This window comes from Microcaecilia unicolor, chromosome 3 (assembly GCF_901765095.1).
Source record: "Microcaecilia unicolor chromosome 3, aMicUni1.1, whole genome shotgun sequence".
NCBI classification, from domain to species: domain Eukaryota; kingdom Metazoa; phylum Chordata; class Amphibia; order Gymnophiona; family Siphonopidae; genus Microcaecilia; species Microcaecilia unicolor.
Genome location: NC_044033.1, coordinates 531,675,870 through 531,696,584, shown reverse-complemented (window position 1 = coordinate 531,696,584; position 20,715 = coordinate 531,675,870). Strand labels below are relative to the sequence as shown.

At 45.8% G+C, this 20,715-nt stretch overlaps 1 protein-coding gene across 1 annotated transcript in view; it reads left to right on the top strand.

The window, feature by feature from the left end:
• LOC115465270 (CD209 antigen-like protein C) overlaps nucleotides 1–20,715 on the top strand; it is an 82,070-nt gene that overhangs the window by 38,039 nt on the left and 23,316 nt on the right. The window contains exons 5-7 of the mRNA XM_030195670.1: nucleotides 245–325; nucleotides 1,832–1,983; nucleotides 7,488–7,594. Of these exons, the coding sequence (XP_030051530.1) occupies nucleotides 245–325; nucleotides 1,832–1,983; nucleotides 7,488–7,594 (340 nt within the window). The remainder of the gene's footprint in view (nucleotides 1–244; nucleotides 326–1,831; nucleotides 1,984–7,487; nucleotides 7,595–20,715) is intronic.

Genomic DNA, 20,715 nt, shown 5'->3' with positions numbered 1-20,715 from the left:
AAAGAAACAGGGGTGGCTGCAGTACCTGTGAGACTACATTTCACACGATCCATTGCTCATATATCTTTGCAGTGAGGACTAGTCTGCAGCAGTAAAAATCCTTAGAAGTGACAATAACAGTAAAGGCAATAAACACATTTTAGGGCCACGCTATAAACGTAGTGTAAGGCTGTCGGGGGAACAGAACATGTGATGCTTTGAAACCATCCCAGGAAATACAGTAATATCTGCCTTGTGTTTGCAGCTTTGCGGGAAGTGAAGGAAGTGAAGATGAAACAGGAGAAGCTTCGAGATGTGATGAAGCAAGTCTTAGAAAAGACTTATGGTAGGTACCCGGAATATAAAGTTTTCACAGTAAAATATATATATTAGGGCTGCATTTAAAAAAAAAAAAACCTTTTAATCGTGATTAATCACACAAAAAGTATTTTAGGTATTTTATTTACTTATTTCTCACTGCTGCTCCTTCTGGTTAAGAGATGGGCGTCCTCGGCTGATAATGGAAAAAAGAAGGATGTCCCTGACAAGCATTTGGCCGACTTTACTTGATCCCTTTTTGTTCACAACCAAGCCTCGAAAAGGTGCCTGAACTGACCAGATGACTACCGGAGGGAATCAGGGATGACCTCCCCTTACTCCCCCAGTGGTCACTAACCCCCTCCCACCCTAAAAAAAAATTTAAAATATTTTTCCAGCCTCTATGCCAGCATCAAATATCATACCCAGCTCCATGACAGCAGTATGCAGGTCCCTGGAGCAGTTTTAGTGGGTACTGTAGTGCCCTTCAGGCAGGCGGACCCAGTCCCATCCCCCCTACCTGTTACACTTGTGGTGGTAAATGGGAGCCCTCCAAAACCCACCCAAAACCCACTGTACCCATATCTAGGTGCCCCCTGTTACCCTTTAAGGGCTATGGTAGTGTTGTACAGTTGTAGGTAGTGGGTTTTGAGGGGCTCAGCACCCAAGGTAAGGGAGCTATGCACCTGGGATCAATTTGTGAAGTCCACTGCAGTGCCCCCTAGGGTTGGTGTCCTGGCATGTGAGAGGAGACCAGTGCACTACGAACGCTGGCTCCTCCCATGACCAAAAGGCTTGTACGTTTTTGAGATGGCCGTCCTTGGTTTCCATTATCGGCGAAAACCGAGGTCAGCCATCTCTAATGTCGACCTAAATGTCAAGATGGTCGACCTAAATATTGAGATTTGGGCATCCCCGACCGTTTTATCGAAACAAAAGATGGACACCCATCTTGTTTCGATAATACGGGATGCCCCACCCCTTTGCCGGGGCGCCCTTAAAGATGGGTGCCCAGGTCGATTTTGCCCCTCCATGTTACATATAAAGTATCGCAGACCATGTAAAATGAGTTTATCTTGTTGGGCTGACTGGATGGACCATACAAGTCTTTATCTGCCGTAATTTACTATGTTTACTATGATAGGCCGTATGGTCCTTATCTGCCTTCGTTTTTCTCTTTCTCTATCATTTGTCCTGTTGCAATCCAAACCGGCAGGACAGCGATGATAAAAAAAACTGCATCCTACCTTTCTCCCGCAACTTAGCTCCTGCTCTGAAAACCAAATCTAACAGAATGCTGGTTCTCAGTGTGGGAGGAGTGAGGGGTCTCCTGTCTCCCCCCCCCCCCCCCCCCCCCCAGTGATCTGAAATCTGTAACTGGGGCTTTTCATGCACACAGCATCAGCTTAGCGTGAAGTCCTGACGAGGATCTGCTCTTGGTGCTATGACTGGTTCTTGGAGAACCAAGGCCTTCCTGCTTTGCCTCTGCTCTTCTTGCTGCCTGCATGACTCTGACGTTTCGTCTCTTTCACAGAGCCTCCCAAGTGTCCTGACTCGGAGAAGTGGAATAAGTTCCAGAACAGCTGCTATTACTTCTCCTCCGGCACGAAGACTTGGCAGGATTCCAGAAGTTACTGTCTGAAAAACGAAGCAGACCTGGTTGTTGTCAACAACCAGACGGAACAGGTATGGTCAGTGATGGGCATCAGAGAGCTCCTGCCGATCAGGGCCAGGTACAGCCAGCCCCGGTCTGGCTCTCTGCCTAGGGGGTGTCGTGGTACTGCATTTGTAAGGACAGCTGAAACTACAGATGCCACGGAACACTCCGAGGGTTGATGTAGCCCGTCCGTGAGTACTGGTGATTAGACGAGGGATTTCTGTTGGTCTCACGTTCTTAAAGTCACGTAGTCCCATGTGCTTGTCGGTGTAAGTAAGGAAGGGGCAATTTCAAATCTCACTTAAATATCCTGACCAGGCTCCCCTCCCCAACCTGTTCCACGAACACATTCTCTCTAGGGAACAGTGGGGCAGCCTTAGAGACAGACAGATCTTTAGACGAGAGACACACAAACTGAGTTCAATTCCCACTTCAGGCACAGGCAGCTCCTTGTGACTCTGGGCAAGTCACTTAACCCTCCATTGCCCCATGTAAGCCGCATTGAGCCTGCCATGAGTGGGAAAGCACAGGGTACAAATGTAACAAAAATAAAATAGATACTACATAAGTACATAAGTAATGCCATACTGGGAAAAGACCAAGGGTCCATCGAGCCCAGCATGTTGTCCACGACAGCGGCCAATCCAGGCCAAGGGCACCTAGCAAGCTTCCCAAACGTACAAACATTCTATACATGTTATTCCTGGGATTTTGGATTTTTCCAAGTCCGTTTAGTAGCGGTTTATGGACTTGTCCTTTAGGAAACCGTCCAACCCCTTTTTAAACTCTGCTAAGCTAACTGCCTTCACCACATTTTCCGGCAATGAATTCCAGAGTTTAATTAAACGTTGGGTGAAGAAAACTTTTATCCGATTTGTTTTAAATTTACTACACTGTAGTTTAATCGCATGCCCCCTAGTCCTAGTATTTTTGGAAAGCGTGAACAGACGCTTCACATCCACCTGTTCCACTCCACTCATTATTTTATATACCTCTATCATGTCTCCCCTCAGCCGTCTCCCAAGTGGAGATTCTACATGGAATGTTGCTACTGTTCTGTTTCTGTGAGTGCAGGATGTCAGACTCACAGAAGCAGAAGGCTGCGCGGCCACATTGATGATCTGCAAGGGCCGACTTCTACATGGAATGTTGCTAGTGGAATAGCAACATTCCATGTAGAATCTCAAATAGTAGCAACAGTGGAGGAGTGGCCTAGTGGTTAGGGTGGTGGACTTTGGTCCTAGGGAACTGAGGAACTGAGTTTGATTCCCACTTCAGGCACAGGCAGCTCCTTGTGACTCTGGGCAAGTCACTTAACCCTCCATTGCCCCATGTAAGCCGCATTGAGCCTGCCATGAGTGGGAAAGCTCAGGGTACAAATGTAACAAAAAAATAAAAAGTACAGGTTATACTGTTTATGGTTGGGGGAAAATAGCATAGCATAGGTGGTTGAGAACAAGTGCCGGCCTTTGGGAGGGATGATCTGGATGTCTCCCCAGGCATCACCCACTGGGCTGGTCCAGAATAGAGGTGAAAAATGCAGAACAAGTAGGGAGCCTGGGACCCCCAGGTCAATGAGGAGCGGAAGGGAGGTTGAGCCCCACCAGCTGATGTAGGAGGACCAAACCCATAATCTCCAGCCTTACTTCCAAGCAGTGGCCCTCCCCAGTCTGCTTCCTATGGCTCGAGAAGTGAAACAAGTGCCCCCAGAAAACACCACTGGAGAAGACCGTACTGTTTGGGTCGTAGCTGCTGCCGCTGTCTGTCCTGAAGCCGCCTCTGATCTGTCATCTGCAGCCAAAATCTAGAGGCAATGAAATGGGGGCAGTGCTTGAGGGTTTTTCTTTAAGCTTGTACAGACTCATTTAGTATTTAAAGAGCTGATACCCTCTTTAAAGAATACAATAATTGTAGCCCACGTTTTATACAGAGGTCTTTTCCTGAGGGGACACAGCTGTCTTGTTGGGCCTCCCAGGCTGCCTGCTATTTACCCCAAATCAATCACCAGGCAGCACAAATGCTCCACGGTTTCAGCCCGTAAACGAAAACTAAATATTTATAGAAAATGTATGGCAAAAAACTCTATTCTCAGCAAGGTTTCAAGCAGGACCTTCCAATTTCTTCACTATTCCCAATCTTGAACATCAACATTCCACATCTGACTCTTTAGGCTTCTTTAAAAGAATTATCCGACGGTGCAACAAGGATTCTCCCTTCCCAACAGAATCCAGTTGACTCGTTACTCAAAGCTCAGACATTTCTTCATCTCTCCAGCCCTTCCAAGTTCACACTTTCATTCCTCGGCTCCTTAACCAGGGAATAACAGTGCATTTATTTATTTATTGGAGTTTATCACCCTCCTTTATGTTATCCCGGGGTGGGGGATAACAATTGCTCTGTTAGAAAAAGTAAACCAGTATTTGAGGACATGGCTCAGTCTCAAACTCTCCATTCCAATTACATTTGACATACCCTTCCATTGTTTTTTCCTGTTTTATATGAAATATATGTCATTTCTTATTAAACCCAATTTAATTCCTACCTCCTAGTCAGCTGTTCACGAGCCATGTCTGTTTTAATCATTCCCACAATAAGTAATTCCCTAATCCCTTATTTATCCTGTTTGTCTCGAATAGCTCATAAGTTCCGTCGAGTAGGGACTGTCTTATACGTGTTCAGTGTACATCGTTGTGTACGTCTAGTAGCGCTACAAAAATGATAAGCACTAGTAGTAGGAGGTATGTTTATTGGATTTTTGAGATGTCGCATTTCTACTATGGGGCTCATTTTCGAAACAGAAAAACATCCATAAAATGGCACAAAGGGCAGATGGATGTTTTCCTTGCAAAAATGTCTAAATTGCTATTTTCGAAACACATTTTTTTAGACATTTTTCTATGCAGTCCATCTGCAGTGCGTCCAAATCACAGGAGGGCATGTCGAGGTGTGTTTGGAGGTGGGATTTGGGCGTTCCTAACACTTGGACATTTTTCTGCCATAATGGAACAAAGCAAAAACGTCCAAGGCTGGAACCTAGATGTTTTGGGCTAGACCTGTTTTAATAAGTCATAAAACGGTGCCCCAACTGAGCACTGGAGAGGATAAGGCATGACCCCCCTTACTCCCCCAGTGGTCACTGACTGACTCCCCACCTTCCCCCCAAAGATGTGAAAGAAACAGTACATACCAGGTTCTGTCACAGCTTCAGATGTTATGGCCCACAGGCGTAGCCAGACTTCGGCGGGAGGGGGATCCATAGCCCGAGGTGAGGGGGCACATTTTAGCCCCCCCCCCCCCGACGTCAACGCCACTACCACCACTACCAACTTTGACGACCCCTTCCAACGACCCTCTCGATCCCCCTCCTGCCTCCAACCCTCCCCTGCCACCGCCTACCTTTGCTGGCGGGAGACCCCAATCCCTGCCAGCCGAGGTTCTCTCCTTCCTGCGCAAGGCTTCGTTCTGTTTCTGACATGTGCAGGACGTCAGACTCACAGAAACAGAACGAAGCCTTGTGCGGGGAGTGGGGTCCCCCACCAGCAAAGGTAGCCCACAGCGATGGCGGGGGAGGGTTGTCGGCGGGAGGGGAGGTCGAGAGGGTTGTCGGCAGGGGGGTCCAGGGCCAAATCTACGGGGGCCCAGGCCCCTGTGGCCCCACATAGCTATGCCACTGTTACGGTCATTCCTATTAGAGCAGCAAGCAAGTCCCTGGAGTAGCCTAGTGGTCAGTGCAGTGCACTGTGGAGAAGGGGACCCAGGCCCATAGCCCATTCTAACTGGTGGAAAGTGTGAGCCCTCCAAAACTCACCAAAAACCCACTTTACCCACAAATAGATGACACTTGCAAGCATAAGGGTTATTGTAGTGGCTGCTTTTAACTCCTAACCCCTATTCACTCGTTCAGTACCCATGTTTCATCATTCCCACTTTAAGTAATTCTCTTATCCCTTATATGTCCTGTTTGTCCTGATTAGATTGTAAGCTCTGTTGAGCAGGGACTGTCTCTTCATGTTCAAGTGTACAGCGCTGCGTACGTCTAGTAGCGCTATAGAAATGATAAATAGTAGTAGTAGAGTTGTACAAAAACCCACCAGAGACCTACTGAACCTGTTTTTGGTGGGTTTTTGAGGGCTCACCATACAATATAAGGGGGTAACAGTGACCTTTTATGTGAAGCCCCACTGCTTTGCAGGGATGTCTGTGTGGCCTGTCTATAAGAATTCTGGCATTCCTTATGCTGTTTCTTATTATTTTCAGTCGGTTCCTTCTTCCATTTTCTGAAGGATTTTCTTTTAGCTCTAATAGCTTCCTTCATCTCACCTTTTTAACCATACCAGCTGTCGTTTGGTCTTCCTCCCTCCTTTCTTAATACATGGAATATCGTATTCCACTTTTATCCAACTTGTTGTTGAATAATAGTGGGATACAGAATGCATAACTAAATAAATAAATAAAATATTTTATGTTCTTGCATCAATTCTCAAAGATATTCAGAGTTTGCCATAAAATGAAAAAATTTTAGAATAACAACAGACAATGATTCCAACTTTGTGAAAGACTTAACATTAAGAACATAGGAATAGCCATACTGGGTCAGAACAATGGTCCATCTAGCCCAGTATCCTATTTCCAACAGGGGCCAAGCCAGATCACAAGTACCTGGCAGAAACCCAATTAGTAGCTCCATTTCTTGCTACAAATCCCAGGGCAAGCAGTGACTTCCCCATGTCCATCTCAATAACAGACTATGGACTTTTCCTCCAGGAACTTGTCCAAACCCAGATACTCTAACCACTGTTACTACATCCTCCGATAACGCACGCTAGCAACTCTAGCTGTGAATTTGGAGGGTGAAGTGACTTGCCAAATGTCACTAGGATTGTCAGTAGGATTTGAGCCCTGAATTCCCTGGGTCTGCCTCTCCCCCGTAGCAATCTAGGACAGATGGGTGAAGAAACCTTGTGTGCATCATCACCTAACTAATCCAAACCAAGGACTGGGGGTTACGGGGAACCCATTGATGACTTTTTCCCAGGACACGACATATTCCTTTAGTGCTGGCTCTGGATGAAGCAACACTTGTGGGATTCAGAGAGTGGAAGAAGTTCTGCTCTGCTTCCTCTCTGAGGAATTAGGGAGGGGCATTTTGGAAATGACTCAACTTAACTAAAGCCTGCCCACATGATTCTTACCGACGATTGTTATACATTGACCATGTTTCCCATTATCCTTATTGCTATCCCATATCTATTCGTCTCCATCTTCCTACGCCTACCTCCTAACGCTCATTTCCTTCTGCACCCAACTCCTCCCATGTTCAATTTACTTATCCGTTAACCATATTAATATTACGTTTACTACAAATTGTATATTCTTTTTACGACTTTGTAATTCTCTTTTTTTATTGTTACTATGTAAGTCGCATTGAGCCTGCCATGTGTGGGAACGCATGGGGTACAAATGTAATAAATAATCTAGGCGTAACATGCTATCTCTGATTCTAGTGTATGTTTTTTTCTCCCTCTTCTGTTAGGATTATATCAACCGTGCAATTGGACAAACACGAAGCTGGATTGGTCTTCATGACACGCTGAAGGAAGGAGAATGGATATGGGTTGACAACTCTTCTTTAACATTTACGTAAGTAGAACAGAGCAGGACTCTAAAACTGAGAAAGTAACCAACCTGCCCTGCCTGGCTGCCTTTCAGGTCCAAATCATGATTGCCTGTGGCCTATCAGTTGAGCCTGTGTGAGGTTCCCCCACCCGCTGCCTTTTCAAATTCCGCTATATCTTTTTTGAGATACAGCGACCAGAACTGAACACAATACTCAAGCTCTTATAAAAGGAAAACCAGCCAGACAAATGCTATGATAATCTAGAATTAACACGTTTAATCCCCAGTCATCCCCCATTCCCACCCCACACACTTGATAAGCCACTCTATTAATGTACTGGATGCTATTAAAGTCTCACTCAGAGGTTGAAAAGGTGCCAAAATCTCTCCCAAGTTTCCTGAAAGTGGCTGCCAGCAGAAGCTTCAAAATTATGAACCTCTTGGCATTCCAATCTCATTTGCGTATAAGCATCATTCGCCAGCACTGTATCGTTGGCCCCACGTTCTGTATTCAGCAGAGCAATATCGATTTCAATCCCAAAAGGCAAGCACTGCTAAGTGCAGAAACCTTCTACCATCCCTTTCTTAGTAATTCCTAGCATCCTGTTTGCTTTTTTTGGCCACCATTGCACACTGGGCAGAAGATTTCAGTGTATGGTCTACAACGACACCTAGATCTGTTTCTTGGGTGATGACCCCCAAGGTGGACCCTAGCATTAGGTAACTATGATTCAGATTATTCTTCCCAATCTGCATCACTTTGCATTTGTCCACACTAAATTTCATCTGCCATTTGGATGCCCAGTCTTCCAGTTTCCTAAAGTCTTCCAGCAATTTTTCACAATCCACATGCTTTTTTACAACTTTGAATAGTTTTCTGTCATTTGCAAATTTAATCATCTCACTCGTAGTTTCAATTTCCAGATCATTTATAAATATGTTAACTAGCACCAGTCCCAGTACAGATCCCTACGGCACTCCATTATTCACCCTTCTCCACTAGAAAAATGGCCATTTAACCCTACCCTCTGTTTTCTATCCAATAACCAATTCCTAATCTATAAAAGAACATTGCCTTCTATCCCATGACTCTCTAATTTCTCATGAGGAACGATATCAAAATCTTTCTGAAAATCTAGATACACTACATCAACCAGCTCACCTTTATCCACATGTTTATTCACGCCTTCAAAGAAATGAAGCAAATTGGTGAGGCAAGACTTCTCTCTGCTGAACCCACACTGACTCTGTCCCATTAAACCATGTTGATCTATGAGTTCCATAATTTTATTCTTTATAATAGTTTCCACTATTTTGCCCGGCCCTGAATTCAGGTTTACCGATCTATAATTTTCTGGATCACCCCTGGAACCCTTTGTAAAAATCAGTGTTACATTAGCCACCCTCCAATCTTCAGGTACTACGGACAGTTTTAATGACAGGTTACAGATCACTAACAGCAGATCAGCAATTTTATGTTTGAGGTCTTTCAGTACCCTGGGGTGTATGCCATCCAGTCCCACCGATTTGTTGATTTGACTCAGTATGTCCTCTAGGTTCACCAAGATTCCTTTCCGTTCCTCCACATCGTCACCCTTGAAAACCATTTCCGGTACAGGCAGATCTCTGACATCTTCTTCCGTAAAGACAGAAGCAAAGAATTCATTCAGTTTCTCCGCTATGGCCTTGTCCTCCCTGAGTGCCCCTTTTGCTCCTTCGTGATCTAACGGTCCCACAGATTCCCTCACAGGCTTTCTGCTTCTGATGTACCTGAAAAAGTTGTTACTATGAGTTTTAGCCTCTGCAGCAAGTTTCTGTTCATATTCTCTTTTAGCCTTCTTTATTAATGTTTTGCATCTAACTTGCCAGTGCTTATGTTGATTCTTATTTTCTTCATTTGGGTCCTTTGTCCATTCTTTGAAGGATGTTCTTTTGGCTGTAATAGCCTCTTTTACTTCACCTTTTAACCATGCTGGCAGTTGTTTGCTTGTCTTTCCAGCTTTGTAAATACTGGAATACATCTGATCTGGGCTTCCAAGATGGTATTTGTTAAACAACATCCATGCCTGATTTTAAGTAGTAACCTTTGCAGCTGATCCTGTTAGCTTCTCTCTAATAGTCACCTTTTGGAAAATAAAATGCTGCTATAGATTTCCATAGTGACTTCACTCCAGATATCAACTCAGATTTGATCGTTATGATCACCGTTTCCTAACGAATCCAACACCGTTACCTCTCGTACCATGCCCTGCATTCCACTAAGGACAAGATCTAAAATAGCTCCCCTCTTGTTGGTTCTTCGACAAGTTGTTCCAAGAAGCAGTCATTTATTTCGTCCTCTGGAGGGTGCCACAGGCCATGCTTACTGGCAGCTCACGGTTCCAGCCGCAGCCCCCAGTCCCCATCTGCCCGCCCTCAGCTCCTGCGACAGGCCCCTTTTTATTCCTGCAGTCCTGCATTTAAAAATCTCTTTTATCTCAAAGCGGTAGCATCAGTGAAAGAAGAAGGATGCCTCGGAACTTCCCTCACTGTGTCCCGCCCTCACTCCTCTGATGTAATTTCCTGTTTCTGCGAGGGCGGGACACAGGGAAAGCCCGAGGCAGCCACTTCTTTCACTGATTCCACCGCTTTGAGGTAAAAGAGATTTAAATGCAAGGCGACAGGAACAAAAAGGGGCTGTCACAGGAGTTGAGAGTGGGTAGGTGGAGACCAGGAGTGTAGCTACGGGTGGGCCTGGATGGGTCACAGGCCCACCCAATTTGTCCTGCTCCTCCAATCCGGTGCTGGTCTTCTAGGTGCCGGTTAGGCTGCAGTGAGAGTGCTGCACAGCCTTTCAGTTCTGCCCTGGCTCAGCCTCAGCCACATGCATTTTCGCAGCCGGCAGCAAAAGCAGCAGCTCTCCAGAGTCTAGTCCGCCTACTTGCAGTAGCCATTTTTTCTTAGTGCGGGTCGAAGGTCAGGAAGCTAGCCGCTCTAGTGCCTCACAGTGCCGCTGCTACCGCAGTGCTGTGCTCTATTGCTCTCATTGTTGTCGTTCTTTTAGCCTCAGAGCGCCAGTTCCTGCCTTGAATTACTCCCCAGTGCCCCCGCAGTGCGCAGGCCGGTTGCCACACAGAAACATTTGTGCGTACCAGTGCCGTCGGGTTTCCTCCACTGAGTCAGCAGTATCTGGACTGCTGGAAAAGACGTTATTGGGCCCTTGCTGCCTGAGTCAGCCTTCAGTTGAGAGTGAGACCCCCAGAGTCAGGCCTCAGCACTCACCCATGGCCCCAAACAGGAACAGGAGTCAGAATATGGAGCATAGTCTGCAAAGCTCTCCGAGTCTGCACCTGCCACCACATACATACAAATTTGGTCAGAAGCCCAGCTGCCCAGGTAAAATAAATACTTTTTAACATGTACAGTGATTGTTCGCTGGTGGTGGGCTTCTGGGTGGGGGTGGGCTCTTCACAGCCTAGGGGAAGAAAGGTATATTGAATCATTAAATACGCAGTTTTTCCCCTAGGCAGTGTAGATTCCATCCCCACCCATAAACCCATCAACAATTAATTTTAATGTTGGTGGGTTTCTGGGTGGGAGTGGGCTCAATGCCCAGGTTAAAATAATTAAAAAAAAAAAGTTGTATATCTTTTTACGTTGGCGAGTTTTTGGGTGGGGAAGGTCTCTGCTGTGCCCAGCTTAAAATAAAAAAAAAAAAGTTTTATATTTAATGTAGGTAGGGTTTCTGGGTAGGGATGGGCTCTGCAGTGGTGTGCTTCAGACATGCCAGGCTATGTGGGATGAGGAGGGGGTAGGACAGGGCTGACACTAGGCTACAGGGAGGGGTGGGGCTGATGCTGTTTATCTTTCTGCCCTCTCCCAGGCATAGGCGCCCGGTATAAGAGGCTTGGGCCCAGCCGCAGCAGGATGGATCAGCTGTTTCTCTCCGAGAGTAGACCAGTCCTGACTCTTCTTTGCAGACAGTGCTGTCGGCTCGCCATCACCGCTGAGCGCCCTGCCCATGCCCAGTTCCGCCCGCCCGGGGCTACTCGGTCTCTCACCGGCGCGCTGCATCCCTCCTCCTCCTCTTTTTGCCTCCACACCGCCGATCCGCCTTAAACCGGCTTCAGTTCGGGCTTGCAACGTCACCGATCGTGCTTCTTCGCCTCAGGCTCAGCCAGTCAGAGTCAGCCTTCCCTACGAGAGCTCCCGTCCCGTCATGATGCAACTTCCTGTTCTGCATAGGCGGGAATGCGCGGAAGGGGCCGTCAGTGTAGGGAAGACTCAAGTGACCTGGTTTTGCTGCTCACTGCTCTACTCCTCGATTTCATTGATAAATTCACTGGAAAGAAGAATTCATCAGACTGGAGGTGAAAGACTCCCTAGTCATCGTCCTCTATTATTCTTTTATGGCGACTGCCTCAGGCGTCTTCGTGTAACCTACTCCTTTAATGCTGGGGCTGGGTTTATTTCCACTTTTGATTCAGAAGCGGGGTTGGCTTGTCACAAACTTCCTCTTATCTCCTATCCCAGAACCAAGTTGAATCAACTGCTTTATTTGGTAGACTGATTTTGGGCAGGTCACCGTGTTTTTCAAGATGATGTTGCAGGGAAAGATCAAGTGGGCATTACTCCTCCCTTCCAACTTAAAGGGGTGGGGTCTGCCATCATGGTAATTTGTGCTGTTGGAGGGTGGGAGGTCCAGCTGGCCTACATGCACCACCTGGGATGTCTTTGGAGTTGTTCCCACTTCCTTCCCAGACCCAGAAATTGTGGCACGCAGCGCACGCTGGATTTCAGGAGAGGTAGGTGCTGACTCTGAAGGTTTTAAGTCAAAATAAAAAAAATAACTATTTTGTTTCATGCAGATCTAACATAACTAAATGGGCTCTAAGCCCCTAATGCTTTTGGTTTTCCTATGTTTTGTTTGTGATGACTTATACTCTGTGATCTCAACTTTTTGGATACAGGAATTTGTCCATTATTAACCCTCAGGACATCTCAAGTCCATTTTTGATATTTTGGACATTTAATAGTGTGGAGTTTTTTTTTTTGGGGGGGGGGCTAGATGATGTTGCGCCGGGCCTACGCCTTATAGTCCGATCATCTTGGGCTGGCTGGGTGGCGTTACTGAACCCCCCTTTTTTTCTCCAAAGCCGGTGGTGGGAGGTGGGGCTGGTGGTCGGGAGGCGGGGTTAGTGCTGGGAAGACTTCTATGGTCTCTGCCCTGAAAATGGCAGATAGAAATCAAGGTCAGGTATACATATAAAGTAGCACATATGAGTTTATCTTGTTGGGCAGACTGGATGGACTGTGCAGGTCTATATGCTGAAAGATTCACATTTAACTGGGTGATAACTTGGTCCTGTATCCTGTTTTCTACACAGGTAGTGTGAGACTGTGACTTTGGAGTTTCAAATTAATTACTTGCAAGCTTGAGTGCATCAGTAGTCATAAAAATGACTTATACTGTGCCAAAATTGAAATTTGAAAACTCTTATCTCCATCTGGTCGTTAATAAAAGGAGCTCATTATGAATACTATCCACCCTAAAAGGATGTTTTGTGGCTGTACATGAGAATTGTGATATGATCCCTTGTTTCATATTGTTGACGGTCTGTGATGTTGTCTGTATGGGTGGTGTGTTAGGGTCTGTCCAGTGTAATATTTATGGTACAGTAAGGTTCTGAGTGTGTTTTTAGACAAAGTTGTGCATAGTGTTTTGCAGTTGAGCGATTGTGGTTAGTATATGCTTTGAGCAACCACTTTATTCTCTGACATGTGATACATATCTAATATCTATATTTAATAAAAGGTATTAATTGTGACTTTTATTTTTATTTTTTTCTGTGTGTTATCAGACAATTATGGATTTAAGCTCCACCCCTGGATCCACCCCTAACCCCACCCCCTTTAGCCTCCCCAAACAGTTGGGCCACCGACCGCCTATGCTCCCATGTATAAACGTACTATTTACTTGCAAGCTGGAATGTCCAGCACTCCAGAGAATATGGTCCTAACACCACCAGGTGGAAAGACAGAAAGACACAGAAGGCTATAGTAATAATATGAGAATAATCAATAATTGTTTATTTCACTTACCAATCAGAAATACAATTAGACTACATAATATAATTAATTAATTCTCATATGACACCAGTAATTTTTGGGTGGGCCAGCGGGTTGGATGGGTGGGCACTACAACACCCCCCCCCCCCCCCCCCACACACACACGGTCCAGCACATTTAAAGTTATCGGCGTTGCCTCCACTCACCTTCTCCCACCGTGGCGCTGCCTCCTCTCTTGCACTTCATGGTCTCCATCTCCCACCCCCGCGGCAGCGCTCTATCAGCGCTGCCTGCCTGACAGCTGACAGACGCGGCGCGACGACGTCCTCCTCCGGGACCTTCCCTCTGCCGCGTGCAATCCGCCCTGCGTAAACAGGAAGTTGAATCAACGCAGCAGAGGGAAGGCCCCGGAGCAGGAGGACGTCACACCGCGTCTGTCAGTTGTCAGGCAGGCAGCGCTGATAGCAAATTGAAAGCGCTGCTGTGAGGGTGGGAGACAGAGACCGTGAAGTGCAGGAGAGGAGGCAGTGCTACGGCGGGGGTGGGAGAAGGTGAGGATGGGCCTGAGACAAAACTGGGTGGGCCTGGGCCCATCCAGGCCCACCCGTAGCTACGCCCCTGTATGAGACAGCAGCCAGGACACACACGTGACCTCTGACATTAGCTCTCTGAATGCCTCCATCCATAATTCTCCTCTTATACCCTTTTCTCTCATAGACTAGTATTAGAAGTACAAAATCAGCATTTCTTTCATATTCCAGCCCATTCTAGCAAATTCTATCTTTCCAGAAGCAAAGTTCTTCATAACATATTTGTTTATCATAAGTGAGGTCAGTAAGGTTATCCTACTTTGCAAAAACCATCTTCCCAGCAACTAAAGTTGTGTCTTTTCCATTATCTGCTTTTCATGGTCAACAGCAAATTTTCCTTCTTACATTACAGTATTCTCTTGCCACACGTATCTTTGTAATGACTCCATATCTGCCTGTGTCTCCAACAGAAGGAGCAAGCTGACATGAGACTCACATTCTGTATAATTTCCTAAGATTTAGTTTCTCAGTGATTCTTAACCTGTTCATACCCTGTTCACAGAGGCATAGCTGTGCTCATAATTCTCAGTTACTGTTGCAAAGTTATTTTAGGGTTCATAACCCGAATGTCCCATATAAACATGCCTAGGTACAGGATGGATGTGGGGAAGGGGAGGGCTGATGCCAGGTTATAGGGATAGATGGGGGGTAGTGTAGAGAAAGGAAGGGCTGATGCCAGGCTATGGGGATGGATGGGGGGGTAGAAAAGGAAGAGTAGGGCTAATGCCAGGTTATAGGGATGGATGAGGTGAGTAGGGAAGGGAAGGGTAGGACTGATGCCAGGCTATAGGGATAGATGGGGGGTAGTGTAGAGAAAGGAAGGGCTAATGCCAGGTTATAGGGATGGATGAGGTGAGTAGGGAAGGGAAGGGTAGGACTGATGTCGGGCTACAGGGAGGAATGGAGGGGTAGGGAAGGACAGAGCTGATGCTGGGCAATTGATGAAGGTTGGTCTGTGTTCTGCATGTGACCAAAGTGATTCTTCTGGCATGTGGTTTGTGTTGGGATCTATATCAGTCTGAGTAGTCTAAATTTTCCAATGAAACGCGTATTGCTGTTGTGTATATTCCTTCTGCCTTAGTATTTGTGTGTTCAGAATTGGTGGTGTTAAAGTTTGCTACATAGGCTTTGAGTATGTATGTGGTTTATATTGATGCTGGACAGCTGTTGGGCAGACTGTTTATTAGAAATCCTTCATCAAGTGCACTCTCACTTATATACATAGTGCCCACCCATATTAGCTCTGGGCCCACCCAAAATGTCAGGTCTGGCTACGCCACTGGCTGGGACTGGGGCCTGCAGCTGAAGCTGGAACTGAAACTAGCAGCAGCACCAGCTGAGAAGGAGGCTAAGGCTGGAAGTAGGGGGGCTGAAAAGGGGGGAAGGTAAGAGAAGGGGGCAGGGGCTACTGTGGATGAATTAGCAAATAGGCTTAATGGAAGGAATTGAGGGGTTAATATTCAAAGTGTGATATACTAGTTAGGTTGGAGTTAACTGTATAAGTCATTCAGTTTGAAGTTTGGGACTGGTCACCATCTAACTTCTGGGCAGATAACTCAGCGTCTGCTCAGAGGTAATCTGGATAAACGTAGGAGGAGTTGGAGGTATCCTGTATGGATTAATTTTTATTACATTTGTACCCTGCGCTTTCCCACTCATGGCAGGCTCAATGCGGCTTACATGGGGCAATGGAGGGTTAAGTGACTTGCCCAGAGTCACAAGGAGCTGCCTGTGCCTGCAGTGGGAATCGAACCCAGTTCCCCAGGACCACCACCCTAACCACTAGGCCACTCCTCCACTGTTGCTACTATTAGTACATAAGTACATAAGTAGTGCCATACTGGGAAAGACCAAAGGTCCATCTAGCCCAGCATCCTGTCACCGTCAGTGGCCAATCCAGGTCAAGGGCACCTGGCACGCTCCCCAAACGTAAAAACATTCCAGACAAGTTATACCTAAAAATGCGGAATTTTTCCAAGTCCATTTAATAGCGGTCTATGGACTTGTCCTTTAGGAATCTATCTAACCCCTTTTTAAACTCCGTCAAGCTAACCGCCCGTACCACGTTCTCCGGCAACGAATTCCAGAGTCTAATTACACGTTGGGTGAAGAAAAATTTTCTCCGATTCGTTTTAAATTTACCACACTGTAGCTTCAACTCATGCCCTCTAGTCCTAGTATTTTTGGATAGCGTGAACAGTCGCTTCACATCCACCCGATCCATTCCACTCATTATTTTATACACTTCTATCATATCTCCCCTCAGCCGTCTCTTCTCCAAGCTAAAAAGCCCTAGCCTTCTCAGCCTCTCTTCATAGGAAAGTCGTCCCATCCCCACTATCATTTTCGTCGCCCTTCGCTGTACCTTTTCCAATTCTACTATATCTTTTTTGAGATACGGAGACCAGTACTGAACACAATACTCCAGGTGCGGTCGCACCATGGAGCGATACAACGGCATTATAACATCCGCACACCTGGACTCCATACCCTTCCTAATAACACCCAACATTCTATTCGCTTTCCTAGCCGCAGCAGCACACTGAGCAGAAGGTTTCAGCGTATCATCGACGACGACACCCAGATCCCTTTCTTGATCCGTAACTCCTAACGCGGAACCTTGCAAGACGTAGCTATAATTCGGGTTCCTCTTACCCACATGCATCACTTTGCACTTGTCAACATTGAACTTCATCTGCCACTTGCACGCCCATTCTCCCAGTCTCGCAAGGTCCTCCTGTAATCGTTCACATTCCTCCTGCGACTTGACGACCCTGAATAATTTTGTGTCATCGGCGAATTTAATTACCTCACTAGTTATTCCCATCTCTAGGTCATTTATAAATACATTAAAAAGCAACGGACCCAGCACAGACCCCTGCGGGACCCCACTAACTACCCTCCTCCACTGAGAATACTGGCCACGCAATCCTACTCTCTGCTTCCTATCTTTCAACCAGTTCTTAATCCATAATAATACCCTACCTCCGATTCCATGACTCAGCAATTTCTTCAGGAGTCTTTCGTGCGGCACTTTGTCAAACGCCTTCTGAAAATCCAGATATACAATATCAACCGGCTCCCCATTGTCCACATGTTTGCTTACCCCCTCAAAAAAATGCATTAGATTGGTGAGGCAAGACTTCCCTTCACTAAATCCGTGCTGACTTTGTCTCATCAGTCCATGTTTTTGTATATGCTCTGCAATTTTATTCTTAATAATAGCCTCCACCATCTTGCCCGGCACCGACGTCAGACTCACCGGTCTATAATTTCCCGGATCTCCTCTGGAACCCTTCTTAAAAATCGGAGTAACATTGGCTACCCTCCAGTCTTCCGGTACTACACTCGATTTTAGGGACAGATTGCATATTTCTAACAGTAGCTCCGCAAGTTCATTTTTTAGTTCTATTAATACTCTGGGATGAATACCATCAGGTCCCGGTGATTTACTACTCTTCAGCTTGCTGAACTGACCCATTACATCCTCCAAGGTTACAGAGAATTCGTTTAGTTTCTCCGACTCCCCCGCTTCAAATATTCTTTCCGGCACCGGTGTCCCCCCCAAATCCTCCTCGGTGAAGACCGAAGCAAAGAATTCATTTAATTTCTCCGCTACGGCTTTGTCCTCCATGATCGCCCCTTTAACACCATTTTCGTCCAGCGGCCCAACCGACTCTTTGGCCGGTTTCCTGCTTTTAATGTATCTAAAAAAATTTTTACTATGTATTTTTGCTTCCAACGCTAATTTCTTCTCAAAGTCCTTTTTTGCCCTCCTTATCTCCGCTTTGCATTTGGCTTGGCATTCCTTATGATCTATCCTGTTACTTTCAGTTGGTTCTCTTCTCCACTTTCTGAAGGATTGTTTTTTGGCTCTAATGACTTCCTTTATCTTACTGTTTAGCCACGCCGGCTGACGTTTAGTCTTTTTTCCCTTTTTTCTAATACGTGGAATATATTTGTCCTGAACCTCCAGGATGGTGTTTTTAAACAGCATCCACGCCTGACGCAAGTTTTTTACTCTGCGAGCTGCTCCTTTCAGTCTTTTTTTCACCATTTTTCTCATTTTGTCGTAATCACCTTTTCTATAGTTAAACGCTAGCGTACTTGATTTCCTAGTTTCACTTCCTTCAATGCCAATATCAAAACCGATCATATTATGATCACTGTTATCAAGCGGCCCTCGTACCGTTACCCCCTACACTAGATCATGAGCACCACTAAGGACTAAGTCTAGTATTTTTCCTTCTCTTGTCGGCTCCTGAACTAGCTATTTGAGATTCTACATGGAATGTTGCTATTCTTCCATGTAGAAGTCGGCCCTTGCAGATCACCAATGTGGCCGCGCAGGCTTCTGCTTCTGTGAGTCTGACGTCCTGCAGGACGTCAGACTCACAGAAACAGAAGCCTGCGCAGCCTTCTACATGGAATGTTGCTAGTGGAATAGCAACATTCCATGTAGAATCTCAAAGAGTAGCAACATTCCATGTAGAATCTCCAATAGTATCTATTTTATTTTTGTTACATTTGTACCCTGCGCTTTCCCACTCATGGCAGGCTCAATGCGGCTTACATGGGGCAATGGAGGGTTAAGTGACTTGCCCAGAGTCACAAGGAGCTGCCTGTGCCTGAAGTGGGAATCCAACTCAGTTCCTCAGGACCAAAGTCCACCACCCGAACCACTAGGCCACTCCTCCTTGTTAAAGTAAACAAATAACACGAATGAAGATGGGCCTGGAGCCCGGATAAAATGGAGCGTGTTCAGGTGAACAAAAATATCTATTAAAGGTGTCATGTAGGGAGTCTTCTTCAGTTCACAGGTAGGGGAGAAAGTAAACATAAAGTTAGTCCTTAGCTGTAAGAATGTCCTCTCGTAGCCTGCTCCTGCAGGGTCACGCTGCGCACAACTGTCACTCTGATTGGCGCTGATCTGATTCCTCAGAGTTACCAGTACAATCTATAGCACTTGACATAGGCCGGGCTGTGTCCAGCCAGGCCAAGGGCACAAGTCTGCAAGGTTCAAAGTGAACTTGGCCTTCCTGATGGTCACAGATCACAAACAAAGCGAAGGTGATGAAAAAACATCCAACGGACTCAGAGTTCACTTCACAAAAAGTACTGGACTCCAGACAAATCGTGTGTTTCAGGAGTCCCTAAACAATACAAAATATATAAATTACTACCATAACAACCTGAACAAAGTAAAAAGTAAATAATGGGTGACCAGAGGAACGATGACACAGTTATAAAATACGCTCCATGGTCCGACCACACCTCGAATATTGTGTTCAATTCTGGTCGCCACATCTCAAAAAAGATATGGTGGAATTAGAAAAGGTGCAGAGAAGGGCGACGAAAATGATAAAGGGGATGGGACGACTTCCCTATGAGGAAAGGCTAAAGCGGCTAGAGCCCTTCATCTTGGAGAAAAGGCGGCTGAGGGGAGATATGATAGAGATTTATAAAATAATGAGTGGAGTGGAAAGGGTAGACGTGAAGCATCTGTTTACGCTTTCCAAAAATACTAGGACTAGGGGGCATTCAATGAAGCTACAAAGTAGTAAATTTAAAACGAATCGGAGAAAAGTTTTCTTCACTCAACGTGTAATTAAACTCTGGAATTCGTTGCCAGAGAATGTGGTAAAGGCAGTTAGCTTAGCGGAGTTTTAAAAAGGTTTGGACGGCTTCCTAAAGGAAAAGTCCATAGACCGTTATTAAATGGACTTGTGGAAAATCCTGGGATAAGCAGTATAAAATGTTTTGTACATTTTGGGGATTTTGCCGGGTATTTGTGACCTGGATTGGCCACTTTTGGAAACAAGATGCTGGGCTCGATGGACCTTTGGTCTTTCCCAGTATGGCAATACTTATATAAAAATATATACATAAGATCCATATATAAACCATAAAATAACACAAGCAGCACATGAAAAAATGGATCATGCATAATCATATAAAACCATATGTAAAAGACTATATATACATAAACATTCATATAAAATGTATTTTAAATGCAAACAAAAAAACATAAAAGTAACATAATGGAATGAGCAATGACACTGGAGATTGTCAAGTCCTTCGAAAATGGGCAACCCAACTGTAAATGGTTTGCCTGCCTGTTTTGACCTTTGTGAGGGTTCTGTGTTCTTCTTCTGTGCTTGTCGGCACATGCATAACATACATAGTAACATAGTAGATGACAGCAGAAAAAGACCTGCACTGTCCACCCAGTCTGCCCAACAAGATAACTCATATGTGCTACTTTTTGTGTATACCCTACTTTGATTTGTACCTGTCCTCTTCAGGGCACAGACCGAACAAGTCTGTCCAGCACTATCCCCGCCTCCCAACCACCAGTCCCGCCTCCCGATCTTGACTAAGCTCCTGAGGATCCATTCCTTCGGCACAGGATTCCTTTATGCTTATCCCACGCATGTTTGAATTCCGTTACCGTTTGGAAAGCAGTCGGGCATTGCTGCGTTCCTCTGAGCCAACTTAGCCTAGCTG